This window comes from Salmo trutta, chromosome 18, assembly GCF_901001165.1.
Source record: "Salmo trutta chromosome 18, fSalTru1.1, whole genome shotgun sequence".
Lineage (NCBI taxonomy): Eukaryota > Metazoa > Chordata > Actinopteri > Salmoniformes > Salmonidae > Salmo > Salmo trutta.
This window is the reverse complement of record NC_042974.1, coordinates 3131024-3154991: the sequence shown is the minus strand read 5'-3', so window position 1 is coordinate 3154991 and position 23968 is coordinate 3131024. Positions and strand designations below refer to the sequence as shown.

General features: G+C 45.1%; 1 protein-coding gene across 5 annotated transcripts; it reads right to left on the bottom strand.

Annotated features, from left to right (window-relative positions):
* Positions 1–669: 669 nt before the first annotated feature.
* On the bottom strand, positions 670–23936 carry LOC115152764 (uncharacterized protein KIAA1841). 5 transcript variants are annotated; one of them, XM_029697545.1, is made up of 21 exons: positions 23795–23936; positions 22842–22993; positions 22003–22192; positions 16744–16834; positions 15554–15795; positions 15248–15306; positions 13236–13396; positions 12321–12407; positions 11986–12096; positions 9418–9541; positions 8856–9008; positions 7809–7963; positions 7608–7716; positions 6357–6389; positions 5999–6098; positions 3264–3352; positions 3154–3182; positions 3000–3073; positions 2798–2886; positions 1703–1794; positions 670–1508 (listed from the first exon to the last, which is right to left on the bottom strand). In XM_029697545.1, the coding sequence occupies exons 2-21, from the start codon at positions 22989–22991 to the stop codon at positions 1472–1474; spliced, it is 2175 nt and encodes a 724-aa protein (XP_029553405.1). In that variant the 5' UTR covers positions 22992–22993; positions 23795–23936; the 3' UTR covers positions 670–1471. The 5 variants fall into 5 exon arrangements, with proteins under 5 accessions (XP_029553405.1, XP_029553403.1, XP_029553406.1 ...); XM_029697543.1 differs by lacking the exon at positions 23795–23936 and adding an exon at positions 23334–23787; XM_029697546.1 differs by lacking the exon at positions 23795–23936 and adding an exon at positions 23564–23787.
* Positions 23937–23968: the final 32 nt, after the last annotated feature.

Genomic DNA, 23968 nt, shown 5'->3' with positions numbered 1-23968 from the left:
TTTAATAATATGCGTTACCCTTCTTATCAAAAGCCCATATTCTCCCTTTGTCTCGAAGGTATCATTTTCTTTCTCCGAGGGGAAGACAGCCAGAATGAACCGCACATCCAATAGTAAAACAATGTCATGCAATCTAGGTGAGGTGGTGTCCTTGGTGGGGTCTGTGGGGTAAAGTGGATTTGACAGGCAGAAACTGTTCTGTAGTCAATGTGAAAGACAATGCTGCCATCTAATGGACAATAATGGCATTTTTAGATTATATTAGAGTTGAATGAGTAAAGCTTGTATTACAATATAACCAGCGCACAGAACTTACCACGAACAAATAACTGACGGCCACCCCGGCCAAACCCTAACCCAGACGACGCTGGGTCAATTGTGCGCCGCCCTATGGGACTCCCAATCACGGTCGGTTGTGATACAGCCTGGAATCGAACCAGGGTCTGTAGTGACGCCTCTAGCACTGAGATGCAGTGCCTCAGACCGCTGCGTCACTCGGGAACCCACTATAATTACCTGTGTACAGAACTTACCACAAACAAAGAATAACTGATTGACTTTCTTCTGTGATATTATGACATGTAATGGAGAGTAGTTGAACTGAACAAAATGCCCCACATGTACCTGCACCCTCATGCAAGACACTGAAAAGAAGCTCAGGCACAGATAAATGGTGGGAATGTAACTTTAATTTCTGACTGGCTAGTCCACCCATGTCCTCTTAGTCCCAGTAGTGTGAGATACGGCCAACACAGACAGATATAGAAATAGAAACAGCAGCAACAGGTATTTCATTCACCATCATCTACCTGCTGCTAACCATTCCTATTACTCACCACAAGGTAGCTTCTATGTTAAAGTCGATTATATTCTATGGCATACAGGTTTAGAGCTAGGTGACCTATTGCATTGTAATATACAGTTAATGGGAGGTAGGAGGAGATGTAATCGTTACAAAGTTACCTGAGTCAGGCTGACCGGCTGGACTGGGTTCTAAGTGGGCTAGAAAGCCCTACGGCAAAACCAGGCCTCTGAACTAAAGACGACCAATGCAGGACCAGGGCCTGTATTTATCAAGTGTCTCAGAGTAGGAGGGCTGATCTAGGATCAGGTCTCCCCTGTCCATTCAGTATATTCTAAAAAGACAAACTGATCCTAGATCAGCACTCAGCACTACTCTCAGGCTCTTTATGAATACAGGCACAAATATTAACAGGAGCAAGGTGGGGTTGCGAGGGTTAGCTGTTGCCAGTACACATTTGGGTCAGTTTGCTCCACTGAGTTCTCACATGAGGAGCTCTCTTCCTCTCCCTCCTTCCTCTTCTTTCTCCCTCCTCCTCCTCTTCTCCCTGTCTTCCTCCTCTTCTCTCTCCTCCTCTGCTCTCTTCCTCTCCCTCCTTCCTCTTCTTTCTCCCTCCTCCTCCTCTTCTCCCTGTCTTCCTCCTCTTCTCCCATCTCCTCTTTCCAATATCTATGTGGTCCGAGCTTGACTGACGCGTGGCTTCACTCTAAAAGAAGACAGAAAGGGGGGACAACTAATTCAGAAAAGGGGGAGACAGAGAGGAGGGTAGGGGTAGACAATGTGCCTGTGCCTGTGTGTGTGTGTGTGTGTGTGTGTGTGTGTGTGTGTGTGTGTGTGTGTGTGTGTGTGTGTGTGTGTGTGTGTGTGTGTGTGCGTGCGTGCGTGCGTGCGTGTGTGTACCTGAGGGTTTTCTCAGGGCCACTCTGTCGTCCGCTGGTCTGGGAGGAGGACTTGAACTGGGCCTCCAGCCTGGAGTAGATCCCTGCTGCACGCTGGAACAAACACAACCACACATTATACAACCACACATTATACAACCACGATCACACAACCACAAATTATACAACCACACATTATACAACCACACATTATACAACCACAACTACACATTATACAACCACACATTACACAACCACACATTACACAACCACAACTACACATTATACAACCACACATTATACAACCACAACCACACATTATACAACCACAACCACACATTATACAACCACACATTATACAACCACACATTATACAACCACACATTATACAACCACAACCACACATTACACAACCACACATTATACAACCACAAATTATACAACCACACATTATACAACCACACATTATACAACCACAACTACACATTATACAACCACACATTACACAACCACACATTACACAACCACAACTACACATTATACAACCACACATTATACAACCACAACCACACATTATACAACCACAACCACACATTATACAACCACACATTATACAACCACACATTATACAACCACACATTATACAACCACAACCACACATTATACAACCACACATTATACAACCACAACCACACATTATACAACCACAACCACACATTATACAACCACACATTATACAACCACACATTATACAACCACACATTATACAACCACACATTATACAACCACACATTATACAACCACAACTACACATTATACAACCACACATTATACAACCACAACCACACATTATACAACCACACATTATACAACCACACATTATACAACCACGACAGGGGGTGGGGGGGTACACCAGTGACAACTACACTATACACACACAATGTAAATGAAGACAGTTTCATGTTTCAACTTTCTAGTGTTTTATCCCCTACAAAAAAAAAGGTGTAATAAACAAAGGTGTAATAAACAAAGGTGTAATAAACAAAGGTGTAATAAACAAAGGTGTAATAAATAAAGGTGTAATCGACAAAGGTGTAATCGACTCAGTAAAACACACCTCTTTAGTGTCCTTGGACTTTCTCTGTTCCTGATCTCCAAACCTAATCTTCGTCAGATGGCCAATGATCTCCACCATACGGCGCTGGTCTGGGGACAGGGAGAGAGAAAGAGGGAGGGAGGGAGGGGAGAGAGAGGACAATTAGAATGCACACATCTATCGTAACACACGCACACACAAAGTTAACTGAGGCCTGCGTTACCTTCCTCTCTTTGGGCATCTTGGTTGTAGCGAATGGAGCGAGAGCTGTCCCATTTACTCTTCTGGGCACTCACTCTGGAAACACAGACAATTTCAAACATAGATACAGTGGTGAAATAGATGAAGAAGCATGTAGTTGATGAAGTTGAGCTCACCTGAATGGAGTGTTGTCCCTCGAAGGGGTCTGTAAACAACCAGCAGAATTTGGAAAAGTAAGAAAATTGCAATTATTTAAGTCTCAGGTAAACGAGTGAAGTACACTCACTTTGTCCACTGCTTTGTCTTTGCGATGGAAATTAGGTGAAGACATCTGCCTCTTCAGAGGTTTGCTCAACTTTCTGGCCTTCTTAGCAGCTAACAATGAACACATAGAAAACCCATATGTTGTTACAACCATAAGCAGTGTACACATACATTCATGATTCAATTACAACCGATAGCTCATAGCTGCAGACAGATATCAAAATGTATACAAACCCAATGCAATTTCAAAATGAGCAGCCCATACACCAATAAGGTACTGCCATCTGCTGGCTATAGTGGGGATTCATCATAACATACACTCTGGTCTTATGACATAGGGAGAATCTCGATTTGTTTCCTCGCCTCCTCCTCAAAACCCATTAGATGAGGTCAGAGGTCCCTCCCCTCTGACCTTCTCATCCAATCATCCCCCCCACACACATTTCAAAGCCTCTTTGGTAATTGGCATTTATTAGGATCCCCATTAGCCACTGCCAAAGCATCTGCTACTCTTCCTGGGGTCCACATGAAATAATACAGAACATTATCAGTCAAGGACTGAACTACATTTTAAAGGCCACACACAGCCCACATATCAATACATACACACAATATCTAGGTCTAATACATAGTACAGTGCAATTTACAATACAAGATATATGAAATTGCTGTGTCTCTTCACAGGCCCCTTTGTGATGTAAGGTGTTCTTCATCTGGTTTTTGAATCTGGTTTTATTGCTAGGTTGAGTTACCTGGGTTACCAGAGAGTTCCATGTAGTCATGGTTCTATTTAATACTGTGTGTTTCCCAGCCTCTGATCTGGACCTGGGTACTGTGAAGAGACCTCTGGCTGCATGTCGTGTGTTGTACAGATGAGTGTGTGAACTGTGTGTATCTGTTCTGGACCTGGAGACTGAAGAGATCTCTGGTTGCATGTCTTGTGTTGTACTGATGAGTGTCTGAACTGTGTGTATCTGTTCTGGACCTGCAGACTGTTGAAGAGATCTCTGGCTGCATGTCTTGTGTTGTACTGATGAGTGTCTGAACTGTGTGACAACTGCTTGAACAGACAGGTTTGTACCTTCAACACCTCGCACAAAGACCAATAGTGACGCAGTCAATCTCTCCTCAACTTTGAGCCAGGAGAGATTGACATGCATGTTACTGACACTTGCCCTCCGTGTACATCGAAGTGCAATACTTGCTGTTTTGTTCTGGACCAACTGCAATTTACCTACGTCCTTCTTTGCCGCACATGACCACACAGCTGGGCAGTAGTCCAGGTGCCACAAAACTAGGTCCTGTACAACCTGTCTGGTCGACTGAGATGTCAAGGCAGAGCAACGCCCTATCACGGACAGACCTCTTCCCATTTTAGCAACCATTGAGTCTATATGTTTTGATGACAGCTTGCTATCTAGAGTGACACCCAGCAGTTTAGTGTCCTTAACTTGCTAAATCGCCACATTATTCAATAACAGATCTAAATGAGGTTTAGCGTTGAGAGAGTGATGTGTCCCAAAAATGATGCTTTACATATTTTTTTTATATTTAGCACCAGCCTATTGCCAGTTATCCATTCTAAAACTGACTGGAGCTCTATGTTAAGGGTGTCTGTTATTTATTTTACTGTTGCAGCCGACATCTACACGGTTGAGTCGTCAGCGTACATAGACACACAGGCTTTATTCAAAGTCAGTGGAAGGTCATTAGTAAAAATAGAAAACAATAATGGCCCTAGTCGGCTGCCCTGCGGAACACCACACTCAACTGAATTTGCATGAGAGAGGCTTCCATTTACGAAAACCCTCTGTGTTCTATTAGATAGGTAACTCTCAATCCATAATAAGGCAGAGGAAGCAAATCCATAACACCCATGTTTTTTTCAGCAATAGGTTACGATCAATGACATCAAAAGCTGCACTGAAGTCTAACAGAGCAGCTCACACAATCTTCTATCAATTTATTTCAGCCAAGCATCAGTAATTTGTGTCAGTGCCAAGCATGTTGAGTGCCCTTCCTTAAAAGCATGCTGAAAGTCTGTTGTTAATTAGTTTTCTGTAAAATAACTTTGTATTTGATCAAACACAATTTTTTTCCAAAGGTTTGCTAAGCACTTGTAACAGACTGATTGATTGGCTGTTTGAACCATTAAAAGGGTGCTCTGCTAATCTTGGGTAGCTGAATGACCTTTGCCCCCCCTCCATGTCTGAGGGCACACCATCTTCTAGGCTTAAATTGAAGATGTGGCCAACAGGAGTCACAATGTATTCCACCACCAATCATAGTAATTTACCATCCAGGTTGTCAGTACCAGGTGGTTTGTCCTTATTTATAGATTAGCAGCCATTTTGTTCACCTCTTCCACACCCACTTTGTGGAACTAAAAACTACAGTGCTTGTCTTTCATTATTTGGCCCATTATGTATATATGTCATGCCTACATTTTCTAATCTTGTCAACAAACAAATATTCAAGTGGTTGGTAATATTAAAGGGTTTGGTTATGAACAAGCCATCTGCCTCAATGACAGATGACTTTGCTTTTTTTGTCTAGAATTTCATTAAATGTACTCCAGAGCTTCTTTTTTTTCATAGTATAGTTTCTTCTTTTAATTTAGTGATTTCTCTATTTACTGTATGTTTACCAGTCTACTGTGTTGTCAGACAGATTTGCTTTTCCCTTTGCCTCACCCCTCTCAGCCATACAGTTTTTCATATTAGAGTATAAACCAATCAGAGAGCCTAATTACTCTACCTTGTTTCTTGCTGGCCTCCTCTTCATCCCCCACCTCATCCTCAGTGACCTCTGACCCCGTGGTATACTCCTCATCCTCAGACAGCAGCGTCTGCTGCCTCTGACACAGGGCAGAGGAGGGCATATCAGGGTTTAGATAGCCTGGTCCCAGATCTGTTTGGTGTCTAGCCTAACACCACAGCTCATTAACTAAGCATGAGGAGTTGGCGTGACAGCACAAACAGACTGGCCCTCAGGCTTCTGCTGGTTCAGCTGGTACAAAGGTATACTATGTCACATCATATACACACAAACATACAGCCACGGACACACACACTGCAGCACAATTACATTTGGAAACAATAAACGTTGATCATACCAGTTGCCGGCTCCAGTTTTTCAACAGGGAAAACTGCAAAGCAATAGGTTGAGTTAGTTAGACTATAGTCTATCTATTTGAAATAGGTTGAGTTAGACTGTAGTCTATCTATTTGCAATAGGTTGAGTTAGTTAGACTATAGTCCATCTATTTGAAATAGGTTGAGTTAGTTAGACTATAGTCCATCTATTTGAAATAGGTTGAGTTAGTTAGACTATAGTCCATCTATTTGAAATAGGTTGAGTTAGTTAGACTATAGTCCATCTATTTGAAATAGGTTGAGTTAGTTAGACTATAGTCCATCTATTTGAAATAGGTTGAGTTAGTTAGACTATAGTCTATCTATTTGAAATAGGTTGAGTTAGTTAGACTATAGTCTATCTATTTGAAATAGGTTGAGTTAGTTAGACTATAGTCCATCTATTTGAAATAGGTTGAGTTAGTTAGACTGTAGTCTATCTATTTGAAATAGGTTGAGTTAGTTAGACTATAGTCCATCTATTTGAAATAGGTTGAGTTAGTTAGACTGTAGTCCATCTATTTGAAATAGGTTGAGTTAGTTAGACTATAGTCTATCTATTTGAAATAGGTTGAGTTAGTTAGATGGACTATAGTCTATTTGAAATTGGTTGAGTTAGTTAGACTAGTCTATCTATTTGAAATAGACTATAGTCTAACTAACTCAACCTATTTCAAATAGATAGACTAGTCTAACTAACTCAACCTATCTATTTGAAATAGGTTGAGTTAGTTAGATGGACTATAGTCTATTTGAAATAGGTTGAGTTAGACTATAGTCTATCTATTTGAAATAGGTTGAGTTAGACTACAGGCATATCTATGACTCCACAAATCAAGCGCAGGTCGACGTTTATTGTCATCAATATTGCCCTGGAGGCAGAACTGAGTGATTTCTGAAGATGGGCCAGCTGCAAAGTCAAAATGGTCTATATCGTAAAAATTCTTTAAAACAAAAATGGGCTTTTTGGTCTTCATTTAAGGTTTTGTTTGATTATATGCATTAGGGTTAGCAGTGTGGTTACGGTTGGGTTTAAAATCAGATGTTCTGCAGTAATGTAGCTAGTAGACAGATGTGTAGCCAGATAGGTATATCAATGAGGTCTGCTTGTCGTTGTAAATAAGTTTGAGCAAGCACACTAAACTTTCTTAAAACGTATCATTCTAGTTGTGAGTATGAATTTGATCTCAATTGACTTGCCTGGATAAATAAATAAATAGTTGTAAACTCACAGTGGTGCCCTCTACTCTCTGAAGCCCCGGGTCTACCAGGATGTCACAGTCCAGTACCCGCTCCCCTCTCTCCCCCCTCTCTGAACCACTGGAGGGGGAGTCTACAGGCCTGGCACATAGATACACAGAGAGAGAACAGGGGATCACTAAACGCAAAACCTATTATAAGATACAAAAATACACACACAAACCGTTTCTTACCCTGTCTCTGGTAGGGGTGTGTTGGGTACACACACTGTCTCTCTGTGTAGTAGCAGGTCGTTGAGTAGTCTGGTCTGGGCTGAGTTTACATGGTGGTCCCCAGTACAGTCTCCACTATCTGACGCATTCACTATGTGGTCCTGCATCTTACAGCCCTGAGACACACACACACACACACACACACACACCGTTTTGACAAGATTCAAGTGTGAAATGTGTAAAATATGTATTGTGTGAGATGCAAACTATTCAAAGCATGGTCACCTCACAACTCCAAGTGTGTGTGAGTGTGTTCCTACCTTGGGAATGTTGGTGGGGTCAGTGTGTGAGTGTGTTCCTACCTTGGGAATGCTGGTGGGGTCAGTGTGAGAGTGTGTTCCTACCTTGGGAATGCCGGTGGGGTCAGTGTGTGTGAGTGTGTTCCTACCTTGGAATGCCGGTGGGGTCAGTGTGAGAGTGTTCCTACCTTGGAATGCCGGTGGGGTCAGTGTGAGTGTGTTCCTACCTTGGGAATGCCGGTGGGGTCAGTGTGAGAGTGTGTTCCTACCTTGGAATGCCGGTGGGGTCAGTGTGAGAGTGTGCTCCTACCTTGGAATGCCGGTGGGGTCAGTGTGAGAGTGTGTTCCTACCTTGGGAATGCCGGTGGGGTCAGTGTGAGAGTGTGTTCCTACCTTGGGAATGCCGGTGGGGTCAGTGTGAGAGTGTTCCTACCTTGGGAATGCCGGTGGGGTCAGTGTGAGAGTGTGTTCCTACCTTGGGAATGCCGGTGGGGTCAGTGTGAGTGTGTTCCTACCTTGGGAATGCCGGTGGGGTCAGTGTGTGAGAGTGTGTTCCTACCTTGGAATGCCGGTGGGGTCAGTGTGTGAGAGTGTGTTCCTACCTTGGGATGCCGGTGGGGTCAGTGTGAGTGTGTTCCTACCTTGGGAATGCCGGTGGGGTCAGTGTGTGAGAGTGTGTTCCTACCTTGGAATGCCGGTGGGGTCAGTGTGTGAGAGTGTGTTCCTACCTTGGAATGCCGGTGGGGTCAGTGTGAGAGTGTGTTCCTACCTTGGGAATGCCGGTGGGGTCAAAGCGTAGCGTCCTCTGGTTGCAGCAGGGGTAGATGCCCGTCCCGTGCCAGCCCTGCTCTGTCCCCATGCCCGGGTACAACACAACCTCTGGGTGATACCGACAGTGGGACAGCTCTGCACACACAAACGTCTGGAGACACAAATACACACGTTTTGTCTGGATGCATTACACAATGCCTGGAGTACGCATGAACACACGCAAACCTGCTCTCCTACCTGTTGGCAGTGGGAGCTGGTGAGGTGGTTGACAGACCCCCCCCCCCCCCCCCCCCGTTGGCAGTGGGAGCAGGTGAGGTGTTTGACAGCCCCCCCCCCCCCCCCCTACCTGTTGGCAGTGGGAGCAGGTGAGGTGTTTGACAGCCCCCCCCCCCTCCCTACCTGTTGGCAGTGGGAGCAGGTGAGGTGTTTGACAGCCCCCCCCCCTCCCTACCTGTTGGCAGTGGGAGCAGGTGAGGTGGTTGACAGCCCCCCCCCCCCTCCTCCTACCTGTTGGCAGTGGGAGCAGGTGAGGTGGTAGACAGCCCCCCCCCCCTCCCTACCTGTTGGCAGTGGGAGCAGGTGAGATGGTTGATGGTTCCCCAGATCCTCCAGTAGACCAGCACCCAGGACTTCAGCTCCTCATACAGTCCTGTCATGTAATCATGGACCTCCCATCTCTTCTGCCTACAGACCACAGGTAGTGATAGAAATGACTCTCCTTTATTCTGTCCATGTTTCTCAAAGCAGCTCCACCACAAAACAATGTTGTCCAGCCTGGTCCTTGGAACCAACTCAGTGTCCACCCTGAGATTGGAAGGTCAGGAGTTCTGCTTGGAACTCAGCATTAAGGAGATAGATTGGGGTTAAGGCCCTGTGATAGACTAGTGTCCTGTCCAGGGGGTGTACTGAGGAGATGGACTAGTGTCCTGTCCAGGGGGTATACTGAGGAGATAGACTAGTGTCCTGTCCTGTCCAGGGGGTGTACTGAGGAGATAGACTAGTGTCCTGTCCAGGGGGTGTACTGAGATGATAGACTAGTGTCCTGTCCAGGGGGTGTACTGAGGTGATAGACTAGTGTCCTGTCCAGGGGGTGTACTGAGGAGATAGATTAGTGTCCTGTCCAGGGGGTGTACTGAGGAGATAGACTAGTGTCCTGTCCAGGGGGTGTACTGAGGAGATAGACCAGTGTCCTGTCCAGGGGGTGTACTGAGGTGATAGACTAGTGTCCTGTCCAGGGGGTGTACTGAGGAGATAGACTAGTGTCCTGTCCAGGGGGTGTACTGAGGAGATAGACTAGTGTCCTGTCCGGGGGGTGTACTGAGGTGATAGACTAGTGTCCTGTCCAGGGGGTGTACTGAGGAGATAGACTAGTGTCCTGTCCTGTCCAGGGGGTGTACTGAGGTGATAGACTAGTGTCCTGTCCAGGGGGTGTACTGAGGAGATAGACTAGTGTCCTGTCCAGGGGGTGTACTGAGGAGATGGACTAGTGTCCTGTCCAGGGGGTGTACTGAGGAGATAGACTAGTGTCCTGTCCAGGGGGTGTACTGAGGTGATATACTAGTGTCCTGTCCAGGGGGTGTACTGAGGAGATGGACTAGTGTCCTGTCCAGGGGGTATACTGAGGAGATAGACTAGTGTCCTGTCCAGGGGGTGTAACAGCAGAGGGAGCAGCCCCCTATCCACATTGACGGGACAGCAGTGGAGGAGGTGGAACGTTTCAGGTTCCTCTGCGTACACATCACGGACAAACTTAAAATGGTCCACCCACACAGACAGATTAGTGAGGCTGAAGGAATTAGGCTTGTCACCTAAAACCCTTACAAACTTCTAGCTGCACAATCGAGAGCATCCTGTTGGGCTGTATCACCGCCTGGTACGGCAACTGCACCGCCCACAACCGCATGGCTCTCCAGAGGGTAGTGAGGTCTGCACAACGCATCACCGGGGGCAAACTACCTGCCCTCCAGGACACCTACACCACCCGATGTCACAGGAAGGCCAAAAAGATCATCAAGGACAACAACCACCCGAGCCACTGCCTGTTCACCCCGCTATCATCCAGAAGGCGAGGTCAGTACAGGTGCATCAAAGCAGGGACCGAGAGACTGAAAAACAGATTCTATTTCAAGACCATCAGACTGTTCAACAGCCATCACTAACACAGAGAGGCTGCTGCCTACATACAGACTTGAAATCATTGGCCACTTTAACAAATGGATCACTAGTCACTTTATTAATGCCACTTTAATGATGATGTTTACATATCTTATCTCATATGTATATACTGTATTTTATACCATCTATTGCATTTCATCTATGATGCTCTGTCATAAATTTGTGTGTATTAGGTAGTTGTTGTGGAATTTGTTAGATTACTTGTTAGATATTACTGCACTGTCGGAACTAGAAGCACAAGCATTTCACTACACTCGCATTAACATCTGCTAACCATGTGTATGTGACCAATAACATTTGATTTTACACCACGCTGCCTCGCTACAGAAACAGATTACTGGTCTCACTGGTTCTTGGAGCCGGATATCCTGTTTTACTGTGCTTTATTGCTAAGTACACTACCTGGGATATACTTTGAAATGACATGGTAAATTGTAGCTCTAATATATTTACCAAATAATGACATGGTTTCTTTAGCATTTATCACTATAAACATCCATAGAACAGTGAAGATGTCTCTTGATAGAGCACAAGTATTACAAGCCATATAGCATCAGTTTTTATCCAAAGCGACTTAACCGTAAATCACAGTCCACAGACGCTGAGAGGCGTTGGTCCCATTGTGACATAGCTACGCAGCTCTGAGACCATCATCCGCGGGGCACGCACCTCCCGAACGTGCACCTCCCCACAAATCCCAACCAACAACTCTCCGGTACACGTCCTCTACTCATTTGAATGTGTTGACAGTTGGAGAAATTGCTTGAGCTGCGCTGAGAAATCAAAAAGTATGAAAGCCAACGTTGCAATATTCTAGAACACGGCTGTGCGTATGGCGTCCAAATATGGTACTCTGATAGACCCTTTACAGTCATGCACGCTTACATTTTACATATGGGTGGCCACAGAGGGCATGGAACCCACAACTAAGGTGTAACTGGGTGGTACAGGACCTGCTGTGGGTGTAGGTGAGGTCTCCTCGAGGGTTGATGTTGATCTTCCCTGGGATGCAGGAGATCTTCCTCTCGGTGTCCTTGGTCAGCAGTTTCAGGCACAGACCACACCTGGGAAAGACAAGTTGCAGTTCGGTGGTTAGACGAGGTTAACATGAGTCGTATTCATTGGGAACCAAACAGAAGAAAACAGACCAAACAGGTAGGGATCTACCTACACTTGTCCAGTAAGAAACGCTCATTTTCGTTTTGTGATGCAAAATGTTTTCTGTTGTGTGCCCAAATGAATAAGACCAATGACAGACAAAGCAATGAATCCCAGAGCTGCCACACACCTGTACAGAGTTGATGCATTGCCTGGGGAGTCCTGGTTCTTATAGTCAGGATCGAAGAGACACTCAATTTTCTTCTGGAATAACTTACTGAGGAAAGGGATAAATGAAAGGTGTTGGCTGAAGCGGAATGATCTGTCTACCAGGCCTACCAACATCATCAGGTCTACCTTTTGAACTGGTCTTTTCTGTCCATGATGTCCCCATCTACCAGGCCTACCAACATCATCAGGTCTACCTTTTGAACTGGTCTTTTCTGTCCATGATGTCCCCATCTACCAGGCCTACCAACATCATCAGGTCTACCTTTTGAACTGGTCTTTTCTGTCCATGATGTCCCCATCTACCAGGCCTACCAACATCATCAGGTCTACCTTTTGAACTGGTCTTTTCTGTCCATGATGTCCCCATCTACCAGGCCTACCAACATCATCACGTCTACCTTTTGAACTGGTCTTTTCTGTCCATGATGTCCCCATCTACCAGGCCTACCAACATCATCAGGTCTACCTTTTGAACTGGTCTTTTGTGTCCATGATGTCCCCATCTACCAGGCCTACCAACATCATCAGGTCTACCTTTTGAACTGGTCTTTTCTGTCCATGATGTCCCCATCTACCAGGCCTACCAACATCATCAGGTCTACCTTTTGAACTGGTCTTTTCTGTCCATGATGTCCCCATCTACCAGGCCTACCAACATCATCACGTCTACCTTTTGAACTGGTCTTTTGTGTCCATGATGTCCCCATCTACCAGGCCTACCAACATCATCAGGTCTACCTTTTGAACTTGTCTTTTGTGTCCATGATGTCCCCATCTACCAGGCCTACCAACATCATCAGGTCTACCTTTTGAACTGGTCTTTTCTGTCCATGATGTCCCCATCTACCAGGCCTACCAACATCATCACGTCTACCTTTTGAACTTGTCTTTTCTGTCCATGATGTCGTCTGCCTCGTTGTGGCTGAAGAGGTCAGAGATGTCCGCTGCCAGGTTACTGTTGATGCAGTTCATGTTGCAGGGTGTGGCCACGATGGCACTCATGTGCTTGTGACAGTACTGAATACACTCCTCCACCTATGAGAGGTCAACATGTGACAGTACTGAATACACTCCTCCACCTATGAGAGGTCAACATGTGACAGTACTGAATACACTCCTCCACCTATGAGAGGTCAACATGTGACAGTACTGAATACACTCCTCCACCTATGAGAGGTCAACATGTGACAGTACAGTGCTATACACTCCTCCACCTATGAGAGGTCAACATGTGACAGTACTGAATACACTCCTCCACCTATGAGAGGTCAACATGTGACAGTACTGAATACACTCCTCCACCTATGAGAGGTCAACATGTGACAGTACTGAATACACTCCTCCACCTATGAGAGGTCAACATGTGACAGTACTGAATACACTCCTCCACCTATGAGAGGTCAACATGTGACAGTACTGAATACACTCCTCCACCTATGAGAGGTCAACATGTGACAGTACAGTGCTATACACTCCTCCACCTATGAGAGGTCAACATGTGACAGTACTGAATACACTCCTCCACCTATGAGAGGTCAACATGTGACAGTACTGAATACACTCCTCCACCTATGAGAGGTCAACATGTGACAGTACAGTGCTATACACTCCTCCACCTATGAGAGGTCAACATGTGACAGTACAGTGCTATACACTCCTCCACCTATGAGAGGTCAACATGTGACAGTACAGTGCTATACACTCCTCCACCTATGAGAGGTCAACATGTGACAGTACAGTGCTATACACTCCTCCACCTATGAGAGGTCAACATGTGACAGTACAGTGCTATACACTCCTCCACCTATGAGAGGTCAACATGTGACAGTACAGTGCTATACACTCCTCCACCTATGAGAGGTCAACATGTGACAGTACAGTGCTATACACTCCTCCACCTATGAGAGGTCAACATGTGACAGTACAGTGCTATACACTCCTCCACCTATGAGAGGTCAACATGTGACAGTACAGTGCTATACACTCCTCCACCTATGAGAGGTCAACATGTGACAGTACAGTGCTATACACTCCTCCACCTATGAGAGGTCAACATGTGACAGTACAGTGCTATACACTCCTCCACCTATGAGAGGTCAACATGTGACAGTACAGTGCTATACACTCCTCCACCTATGAGAGGTCAACATGTGACAGTACAGTGCTATACACTCCTCCACCTATGAGAGGTCAACATGTGACAGTACAGTGCTATACACTCCTCCACCTATGAGAGGTCAACATGTGACAGTACAGTGCTATACACTCCTCCACCTATGAGAGGTCAACATGTGACAGTACAATGCTATACACTCCTCCAGCTGAAAGACAGGTCAACTTAAATAGGTCATTGAGTTTGTTCAATGCCTTGGAAGTCATGTGTCACTTACTTACAATAAAAGTAACATGTTACAATTCTAAAAACAATTGTAATGGTAAACATGCAACAGGAAGTGAAGTGTTCCAAAGGCCCTTCGTTTTCTGTTTGAGACTAAAGTGAAGAGTGAAGCCTATTTGCCTAATTAGCTTATTGGTTTTCAGTTTTTTTCTTGAGTGCTATTTTATTCAACGACCAACAAAACCTTGCTGGTTCATTTACTGTAGCAGAGAGGAAGAGGCGAAGCGAGAAGTTTCACTCCTCGCCCCAAAAAATAAATAAATAGAAAAGTATTTAAAAATTATTTTTTTTATTTTTTTTTTATTTTTTTTTTAATCGGTCCAAAATATTTTTTGGGGTTGTAAAAGGTTCCCAAATAGCATTTTTCCCAATGTCAGTCCAGCCACTTTGCGTTGGTTCTTCAGCTACAACAGAAAACCAGGGCCCCCGAAACGTACGCTACATGGGAACCGGCATAGAAGCCCAGTTCCCTCCATTACAACACTTACTAACGTGTCCATCTTCAAGAACTCGGAGGAGATGAGGATTGAGATCACATTGCTGGGCTCTGTAACCACACAACCAACAAACACCACGTAACCAACCAATGTTAGCACACAACCAACAAACACCACATACCGACCAAACACACTGCCAGGTCAACCAACAAGCACACCACTATTGGTGACCACAGCATTGCCGTCTCCATGGTTATCATTTGCCAGGCCCAGGTAAGTGATGGTATAGTACTGTACAAGCATCAGTGTATGTAGCTACAGTATGTATGATGCGAGAGCATATATTAAATTCTTTACCGAGTTTTGGTTTGTCATTGTTGCCATCGACGGCCATTTTGTGCCTCTTGACGTAGTTCATGAGCCAGTCGAAGATCTGCACGTCACAGTGTACAGAGATGTCCACCTCCTCCCAGCGCTGGGGGTCAACAGAGAGGTACTCAGCAAAGTAACGCATCTCGTTGATCAGAAGGTCACGGGGACACATGAAGTCCTGCTTCAGGTTCTTAGCCTCGTCACACACGTGGATCACCATATTGGGCCTGTGTGGGGAGAGACATTTTTTATTTTATTTTTTTTATTTCACCTTTATTTAACCAGGTAGGCAAGTTGAGAACAAGTTCTCATTTACAATTGTGACCTGGCCAAGATAAAGCAAAGCAGTTCGACAACATACAACAACACAGAGTTACACATGGAGTAAAACAACATACAATCAATGATGCAGTAGAAAAAAATAAGACTATATACAATGTGAGCAAATGATGTGAGATAATGGAGGTAAAGGCAAAAAAAATGCCATGGTGGCAAAGTAAATAAAGTATGGCAAGAAAAACACTGGAATGGTAGATTTGTAGTTTGAAGAAAGTTAAAATATAAATAATATGGTGCAAAGGAGCAAAATAAATAAAATAAATAAATACAGTAGGGGAAAAGGTAGTAGTTTGGGCTCAATTAAAGATGGGCTATGTACAGGTGCAGAGATCTGTGAGCTGCTCTGACAGCTGGTGCTTAAAGCTAGTGAGGGAGATAAGTGTTTCCAGTTTTAGAGATTTTTGTAGTTCGTTCCAGTCATTGGCAGCTGAGAACTGGAAGGAGAGACGACCAAAGGAGGAGTTGGCTTTAGGGGTGACCAGAGAGATATACCTGCTGAAGCGCGTGCTACAGGTGGGTGCTGCTATGGTGACCAGTGAGCGGAGATAAGGGGGGACTTTACCTAGCAGGGTCTTGTAGATGACCTGGAGCCAATGTGTTTGGCGACGATTATACAGACGATTATACAGATTATACAGACGACATACAGAGATACAGACAGGCAGACAGACACACAGAGAGGAATAACTCTTGATTTTTGTATTAGAGTACATTTGAGTATTTGTTAGCAGACTAAGTTCTTGATCCTGCTCTATGAAACTCTTTGATCACCTTGACTTGAGCTGGGCTGGTTAACAGTGTATTTCTGTTTGACGGTAGTTAGACCAGGCACTCACCCTTTCCCCTCCTGGGGCTTCTCGTCCTCCTCTGCAGACTCCCTGCTCTCTTTCTCCACCGAGCTACCTCTTGAAGGGTTCACCGCCAGGCCTGGAGAGTGGATACACCAAACAAGACTGTGTAGCTCACTGAACTAAAGCCTAGATATTCAGACATGAAGAGTCTTCAGGTCTTACTGCCTGATACACTGGACGCAGAACTGTGGCATCTTGACTGGCTGCATCACCGCTTGGTATGGCAACTGCACCGCCCTCGATCACAAGGACGCTACATAGGGTGGTGCGGACGGCCCAGTACATCCCTGGGGCTGAGCTCCCTGCCATCCAGGACCTATATACCCCAGCCATAGACTGTTCTCTCTGCTACTGCACGGCAAGCGGTACCGGAGCACCAAGTCTGGGACTAAAAGGTAACTGAACAGCTTCTACCCCCAAACCATAAGACTGCTGAACAGGTAATCAAATGGTTAAATGGACTATTTGCATTGAGCCTTATACACTGGCTTTGTGCACACTCACTGGACTCCACACACACACATATAGACACTTATCTATCCTGATTGTCTAGTCACTTTTACCCCTACCTACATGTACATATTACCTCAACTACCTCGTACCCCTGCACATTGACTCAGTACCAGTACTCCTTGTATATAGCCTCATTATTATAATACTACAGGGGTACTGGTACTCCTTGTATATAGCCTCATTATTATAATACTACAGGGGTACTGGTACTCCTTGTATATAGCCTCATTATTATAATACTACAGGGGTACTGGTACTCCTTATATATAACCTCATTATTATAATACTACAGGGGTACTGGTACTCCTTGTATATAGCCTCATTATTATAATACTACAGGGGTACTGGTACTCCTTGTATATAGCCTCATTATTATAATACTACATGGGTACTGGTACTCCTTGTATATAGGCTCATTATTATAATACTACAGGGGTACTGGTACTCCTTGTATATAGCCTCATTATTATAATACTACAGGGGTACTGGTACTCCTTGTATATAGCCTCATTCTAATACTACAGGGGTACTACTACTCCATGTATATAGCCTCATTATTATAATACTACAGGGGTACTAGTACTCCTTGTACAGTGAGGGAAAAAAGTATTTGATCCCCTGCTGATTTTGTACGTTTGCCCACTGACAAAGAAATGATCAGTCTATAATTTTAATGGTAGGTTTATTTGAACAGTGAGAGACAGAATAACAACAACAAAAAATCCATAAAAACGCATGTCAAAAATGTTATAAAATGATTTGCATTTTAATGAGAGAAATAAGTATTTGACCCCTCTGCAAAACATGACTTAGTACTTGGTGGCAAAACCCTTGTTGGCAATCACACAGGTCAGACGTTTCTTGTAGTTGGCCACCAGGTTTGCACACATCTCAAGAGGGATTTTGTCCCACTCCTCTATGCAGATCTTCTCCAAGTCATTAAGGTTTCGAGGCTGACGTTTGGCAACTCGAACCTTCAGCTCCCTCCACAGATTTTCTATGGGATTAAGGTCTGGAGACTGGCTAGGCCACTCCAGGACCTTAATGTGCTTCTTCTTGAGCCACTCCTTTGTTGCCTTGGCCGTGTGTTTTGGGTCATTGTCATGCTGGAATACCCATCCACGACCCATTTTCAATGCCCTGGCTGAGGGAATGAGGTTCTCACCCAAGATTTGACGGTACATGGCCCCGTCCATCGTCCCTTTGATGCGGTGAAGTTGTCCTGTCCCCTTAGCAGAAAAACACCCCTAAAGCATAATGTTTCCACCTCCATGTTTGACGGTGGGGATGGTGTTCTTGGGGTCATAGGCAGCATTCCTCCTCCTCCAAACACGGCGAGTTGATGGCAAAAAGCTCAATTTTGGTCTCATCTGACCACAACACTTTCACCCAGTTGTCCTCTGAATCATTCAGATGTTCTTTGGCAAACTTCAGACAGGCATGTATATGTGCTTTCTTGAGCAGGGGGGCCTTGCGGACGTTGCAGGATTTCAGTCCTTCACGGCGTAGTGTGTTACCAATTGGTTTCTTGGTGACTATGGTCCCAGCTGCCTTGAGATCATTGACAAGACCCTCCCGTGTAGTTCTGGGCTGATTCCTCACCGTTCTCATGATCATTGCAACTCCACGAGGTGAGAACTTGCATGGAGCCCCAGGCTGAGGGAGATTGACAGTTCTTTTGTGTTTATTCCATTTGCGAATAATCGCACCAACTGTTGTCACCTTCTCACCAAGCTGCTTAGCGATGGTCTTGTAGCCCATTCCAGCCTTGTGTAGGTCTACAATCTTGTCCCTGACATCCTTGGAGAGCTCTTTGGTCTTGGCCATGGTGGAGAGTCTGGAATCTGATTGATTGATTGCTTCTGTGGACAGGTGTCTTTTATACAGGTAACAAACTGAGATGAGGAGCACTCCCTTTAAGAGTGTGCTCCTAATCTCAGCTCGTTACCTGTATAAAAGACACCTGGGAGCCAGAAATCTTTCTGATTGAGAGGGGGTCAAATACTTATTTTTCTCATTAAAATGCAAATCAATTTATAACATTTTTGACATGTGTTTTTCTGGATTTTTTTGTTGTTATTCTGTCTCTCACTGTTTAAATAAACCTACCATTAAAATTATAGACTGATAATTTCTTTGTCAGTGGGCAAACGTACAAAATCAGCAGGGGATCAAATACTTTTTCCCCCTCACTGTATATAGCCTCATTATTATAATACTACAGGGGTACTGGTACTCCTTGTATATAACCTCATTATTATAATACTACAGGGGTACTAGTACTCCTTGTATATAGCCTCATTATTATAATACTACAGGGGTACTGGTACTCCTTGTATATAGCCTCATTATTATAATACTACAGGGGTACTGGTACTCCTTGCATATAGCCTCATTATTATAATACTACAGAGGTACTGGTACTCCTTGTATATAACCTCATTATTATAATACTACAGGGGTACTGGTACTCCTTGTATATAGCCTCATTATTATAATACTACAGGGGTACTGGTACTCCTTGTATATAGCCTCATTATTATAATACTACAGGGGTACTGGTACTCCTTGCATATAGCCTTATTTTCTGTTATTTATTGTGTTACTATTTTCTATTTGCTAATGTTCTTACTTTTTAACTCTGCATTGTTGGGAAAGGGTTCGTAGGTAAGCATTTCACAGTGAAGTGTACACCTGTTGTATTCTGCGCATGTGACAAATTACATTTGATTAGATTTTTAGTTGAGACGCTCCTATTCATTTAGTTGAGATGCTCCTATTCATTTAGTTGAGACGCTCCTATTTATTTAGTGTGACATGCTCCTATTCATTTAGTTGAGACGCTCCTATTCATTTAGTTGAGATGCTCCTATTCATTTAGTTGAGATGCTCCTATTCATTTAGTTGAGATGCTCCTATTCATTTAGTTGAGATGCTCCTATTCATTTAGTTGAGATGCTCCTATTCATTTAGTTGAGATGCTCCTATTCATTTAGTTGAGATGCTCCTATTCATTTAGTTGAGATGCTCCTATTCATTTAGTTGAGATGCTCCTATTCATTGAGTGCGAGACGCTCCTATTCATTTAGTGCGAGATGCTCCTATTCATTTAGTGCGAGATGCTCCTATTCATTTAGTTGAGATGCTCCTATTCATTTAGTGTGAGACGCTCCTATTCATTTAGTTGAGACGCTCCTATTCATTTAGTTGAGACGCTCCTATTCATTTAGTTGAGATGCTCCTATTCATTTAGTTGAGATGCTCCTATTCATTTAGTGTGAGACGCTCCTATTCATTTAGTTGAGATGCTCCTATTCATTTAGTTGAGATGCTCCTATTCATTTAGTTGAGATGCTCCTATTCATTTAGTTGAGACGCTCCTATTCATTTAGTTGAGATGCTCCTATTCATTTAGTTGGGATGCTCCTATTCATTTAGTTGAGACGCTCCTATTCATTTAATACGAGACGCTCCTATTCATTTAGTTGAGATGCTCCTATTCATTAGTGCGAGATGCTCCTATTCATTTAGTGCGAGATGCTCCTATTCATTTAGTGCGAGATGCTCCTATTCATTTAATGCAAGATGCTCCTATTCATTTAGTTGAGATGCTCCTATTCATTTAATGCGAGACGCTCCTATTCATTTAGTTGAGATGCTCCTATTCATTTAGTTGAGATGCTCCTATTCATTTAATGCGAGACGCTCCTATTCATTTAGTTGAGATGCTCCTATTCATTTAGTTGAGATGCTCCTATTCATTTAATGCGAGACGCTCCTATTAATTTAGTGTGAGATGCTCCTATTCATTTAGTGCGAGATGCTCCTATTGATTTAAATGGAACTCTGTTTCTATTTCCAAGATGTCCAGTCGCGGCTCAAACCCAGAACACCAGGATAAAATGGCTCGCACTCTGATCACGCTGGTACATTTTTTTACTGCATTTGGGATGCCCTAGCAGCTCCTACGTTAGGCAGGCTGGCCCCCAGCAGCTCCTACGTTAGGCAGGCTGACCCCCAGCAGCTCCTACGTTAGGCAGGCTGACCCCCAGCAGCTCCTACGTTAGGCAGGCTGACCCCCAGCAGCTCCTACGTTAGGCAGGCTGACCCCCAGCAGCTCCTACGTTAGGCAGGCTGGCCCCCAGCAGCTCCTACGTTAGGCAGGCTGACCCCCAGCAGCTCCTACGTTAGGCAGGCTGGCCCCCAGCAGCTCCTACGTTAGGCAGGCTGGCCCCCAGCAGCTCCTACGTTAGGCAGGCTGGCCCCCAGCAGCTCCTACGTTAGGCAGGCTGACCCCCAGCAGCTCCTACGTTAGGCAGGCTGACCCCCAGCAGCTCCTACGTTAGGCAGGCTGGCCCCCAGCAGCTCCTACGTTAGGCAGGCTGACCCCCAGCAGCTCCTACGTTAGGCAGGCTGGCCCCCAGCAGCTCCTACGTTAGGCAGGCTGACCCCCAGCAGCTCCTACGTTAGGCAGGCTGACCCCCAGCAGCTCCTACGTTAGGCAGGCTGGCCCCCAGCAGCTCCTACGTTAGGCAGGCTGGCCCCCAGCAGCTCCTACGTTAGGCAGGCTGGCCCCCAGCAGCTCCTACGTTAGGCAGGCTGACCCCCAGCAGCTCCTACGTTAGGCAGGCTGGCCCCCAGCAGCTCCTACGTTAGGCAGGCTCGTCATCACAGACATAGTTCCTCAAACCACTACATATGCACTAGTACATCAACACCAGTCAGCCTTACCCGTAACTGAGATGGAGCTCTGATTGGTCCGCGTCTCCCCCACGTCTCCCGTGGAGTCCAATAGTGTGGATTTGATGTAGGTGGACAGCGAGTCCACAGGGGAGGACCCTCCTGCCGTCAGCGCGTTGCATTGGTCGTCCACGTGATGGGACCCTCCCGTGCTCTTCAGCTCCTCGAACCTCTGCGCACACTGAAGGTAGGCACGACAACCACCATGGCAACCATGTCACTACTACACCATGACAACAACAACCCTCAGACCAGATCATCTTGGTTCCAGTAACCCCTGTACAACATTCAACAGCAGTCTGAACTAAACTAAGCTATAGGACAGCTGACCTAATAAGACATTGGTGGACTCTTCTATTTATCATGTGACACACTTGTACAGTGCAATGGAAATGTGTTTCTGGCATATCCCACCTCCCCCTGAAACAGACGTGGACAGTGGGGTCAAGTCTAGGGTCACCATTTTCCAGCACCCCTGGAGCAATTGCGGTTAAGTGCCTTGCTCAAGGGCACAGCGACAGATTTTTCACCTTGTCGGCTCTAGGATTCTAACTTTAGATTACTGGCTCAACACTCTTACCTCGAGGCTACCTGCCACGCCAAACAGTGACCATAGGGAGTTGGTAAGAGAACACAGACAGATCTCAGACCAGGCTAATAGCCTTTTACGATCTCTCCTTAGTGGGAGCAGTGGTTAGCAAGCTTGCCTACAGACTGGGAGACCAGGGTTCGCCATCCACAAGAGGTGTTGTAACTGTAGCCGTTAGCTACTATAGCTTCAATCAATCAATATGTTTATTGTCCCAATTTGCAGTGCATGTAGAGCTTACCTCCTTGGGTGTGAAGCCAGGGACCAGCATGGCCACGTTGTCCCAGTTGATGGGCTGTGGAACGCTCCAGAGAGAGCTCAGCACCATGTCCAGGACCAGCACGTTGTTGTCATTGGGAAAGTTGTTGTTCAGGGTGCAGTAACGACTCATGTCTGTCAGCAGGTAAGGGTGAGAGATGTCAAGGTTGACTCAGCGATATGACATTATCATACATTATTACATCTGAAGGGTGAGAGAGATCAGAGCATTATTCTGTTAAAGGTAGACTCAGTGATATGACACCATCATACAAAGGTTGAGGTCACTCAATCAATAGTAAATGGGACTGTCTACTTGACATAGATACATAAGAATAACAAGAGCATGTATAGAAAGCCTTGACATCTAACAGCATCTCTAAACCAAATTCTGGAATAGGCTACTCCTACTTTGTCACTGTCATTGAAAAGCTGACTGTCAGTAGCATACGCGGTGAACAGCGCACACACATACTTTTGGCTACGTCGATGATCTTCTTGCAACAAGGATGGATTCTCCTCCCTTGGAATGCCCCTTTGTCTTTGGCTGTAGTCGAACTGTCCAACGCTAATTTAATGGCATTTTTGTCAGACGCTTATTCTAGCAAGCTAGCTACCTATAGTGCACATCACTGCACTAGAAGCTAAATACGATAAGTTTGTATTATAGTATCTAGTTGGCTGTACGGTTATCTTGCATCTTACTGATTCAATGATGACACCTGATTCTTCTACGGTCCGGATGATAGGACGTTCGGTGTACAGGAGCCGTCATCCACTTCTAACGCTAATGCTACTACCTAGCTAGCTAGAAGTACTCTCTCTCTGCAGTATCATCCCGGCAACGATTTGATGGACAGACAAGACATTCAATCAGCATTGCATACGGGATGGAAACACCCTAAAACGCTCGGTAATGACGTTTAGATAACGAACCGCCAGTCGTTGTAACGTCCCCAAATCTTCTTCTCCTGCTGCGTTGATTCCGTTTTTTCTGGTGCCGCAGTGCAGCAGCGGTTCCGCGTCCCGGGGTTGCTTAGCGACAGAAGTGCCCTTTTCCACGAAGGGAAATGATTCTGTATCCAGCAGGTGTGAAACCACGTGTTTAAC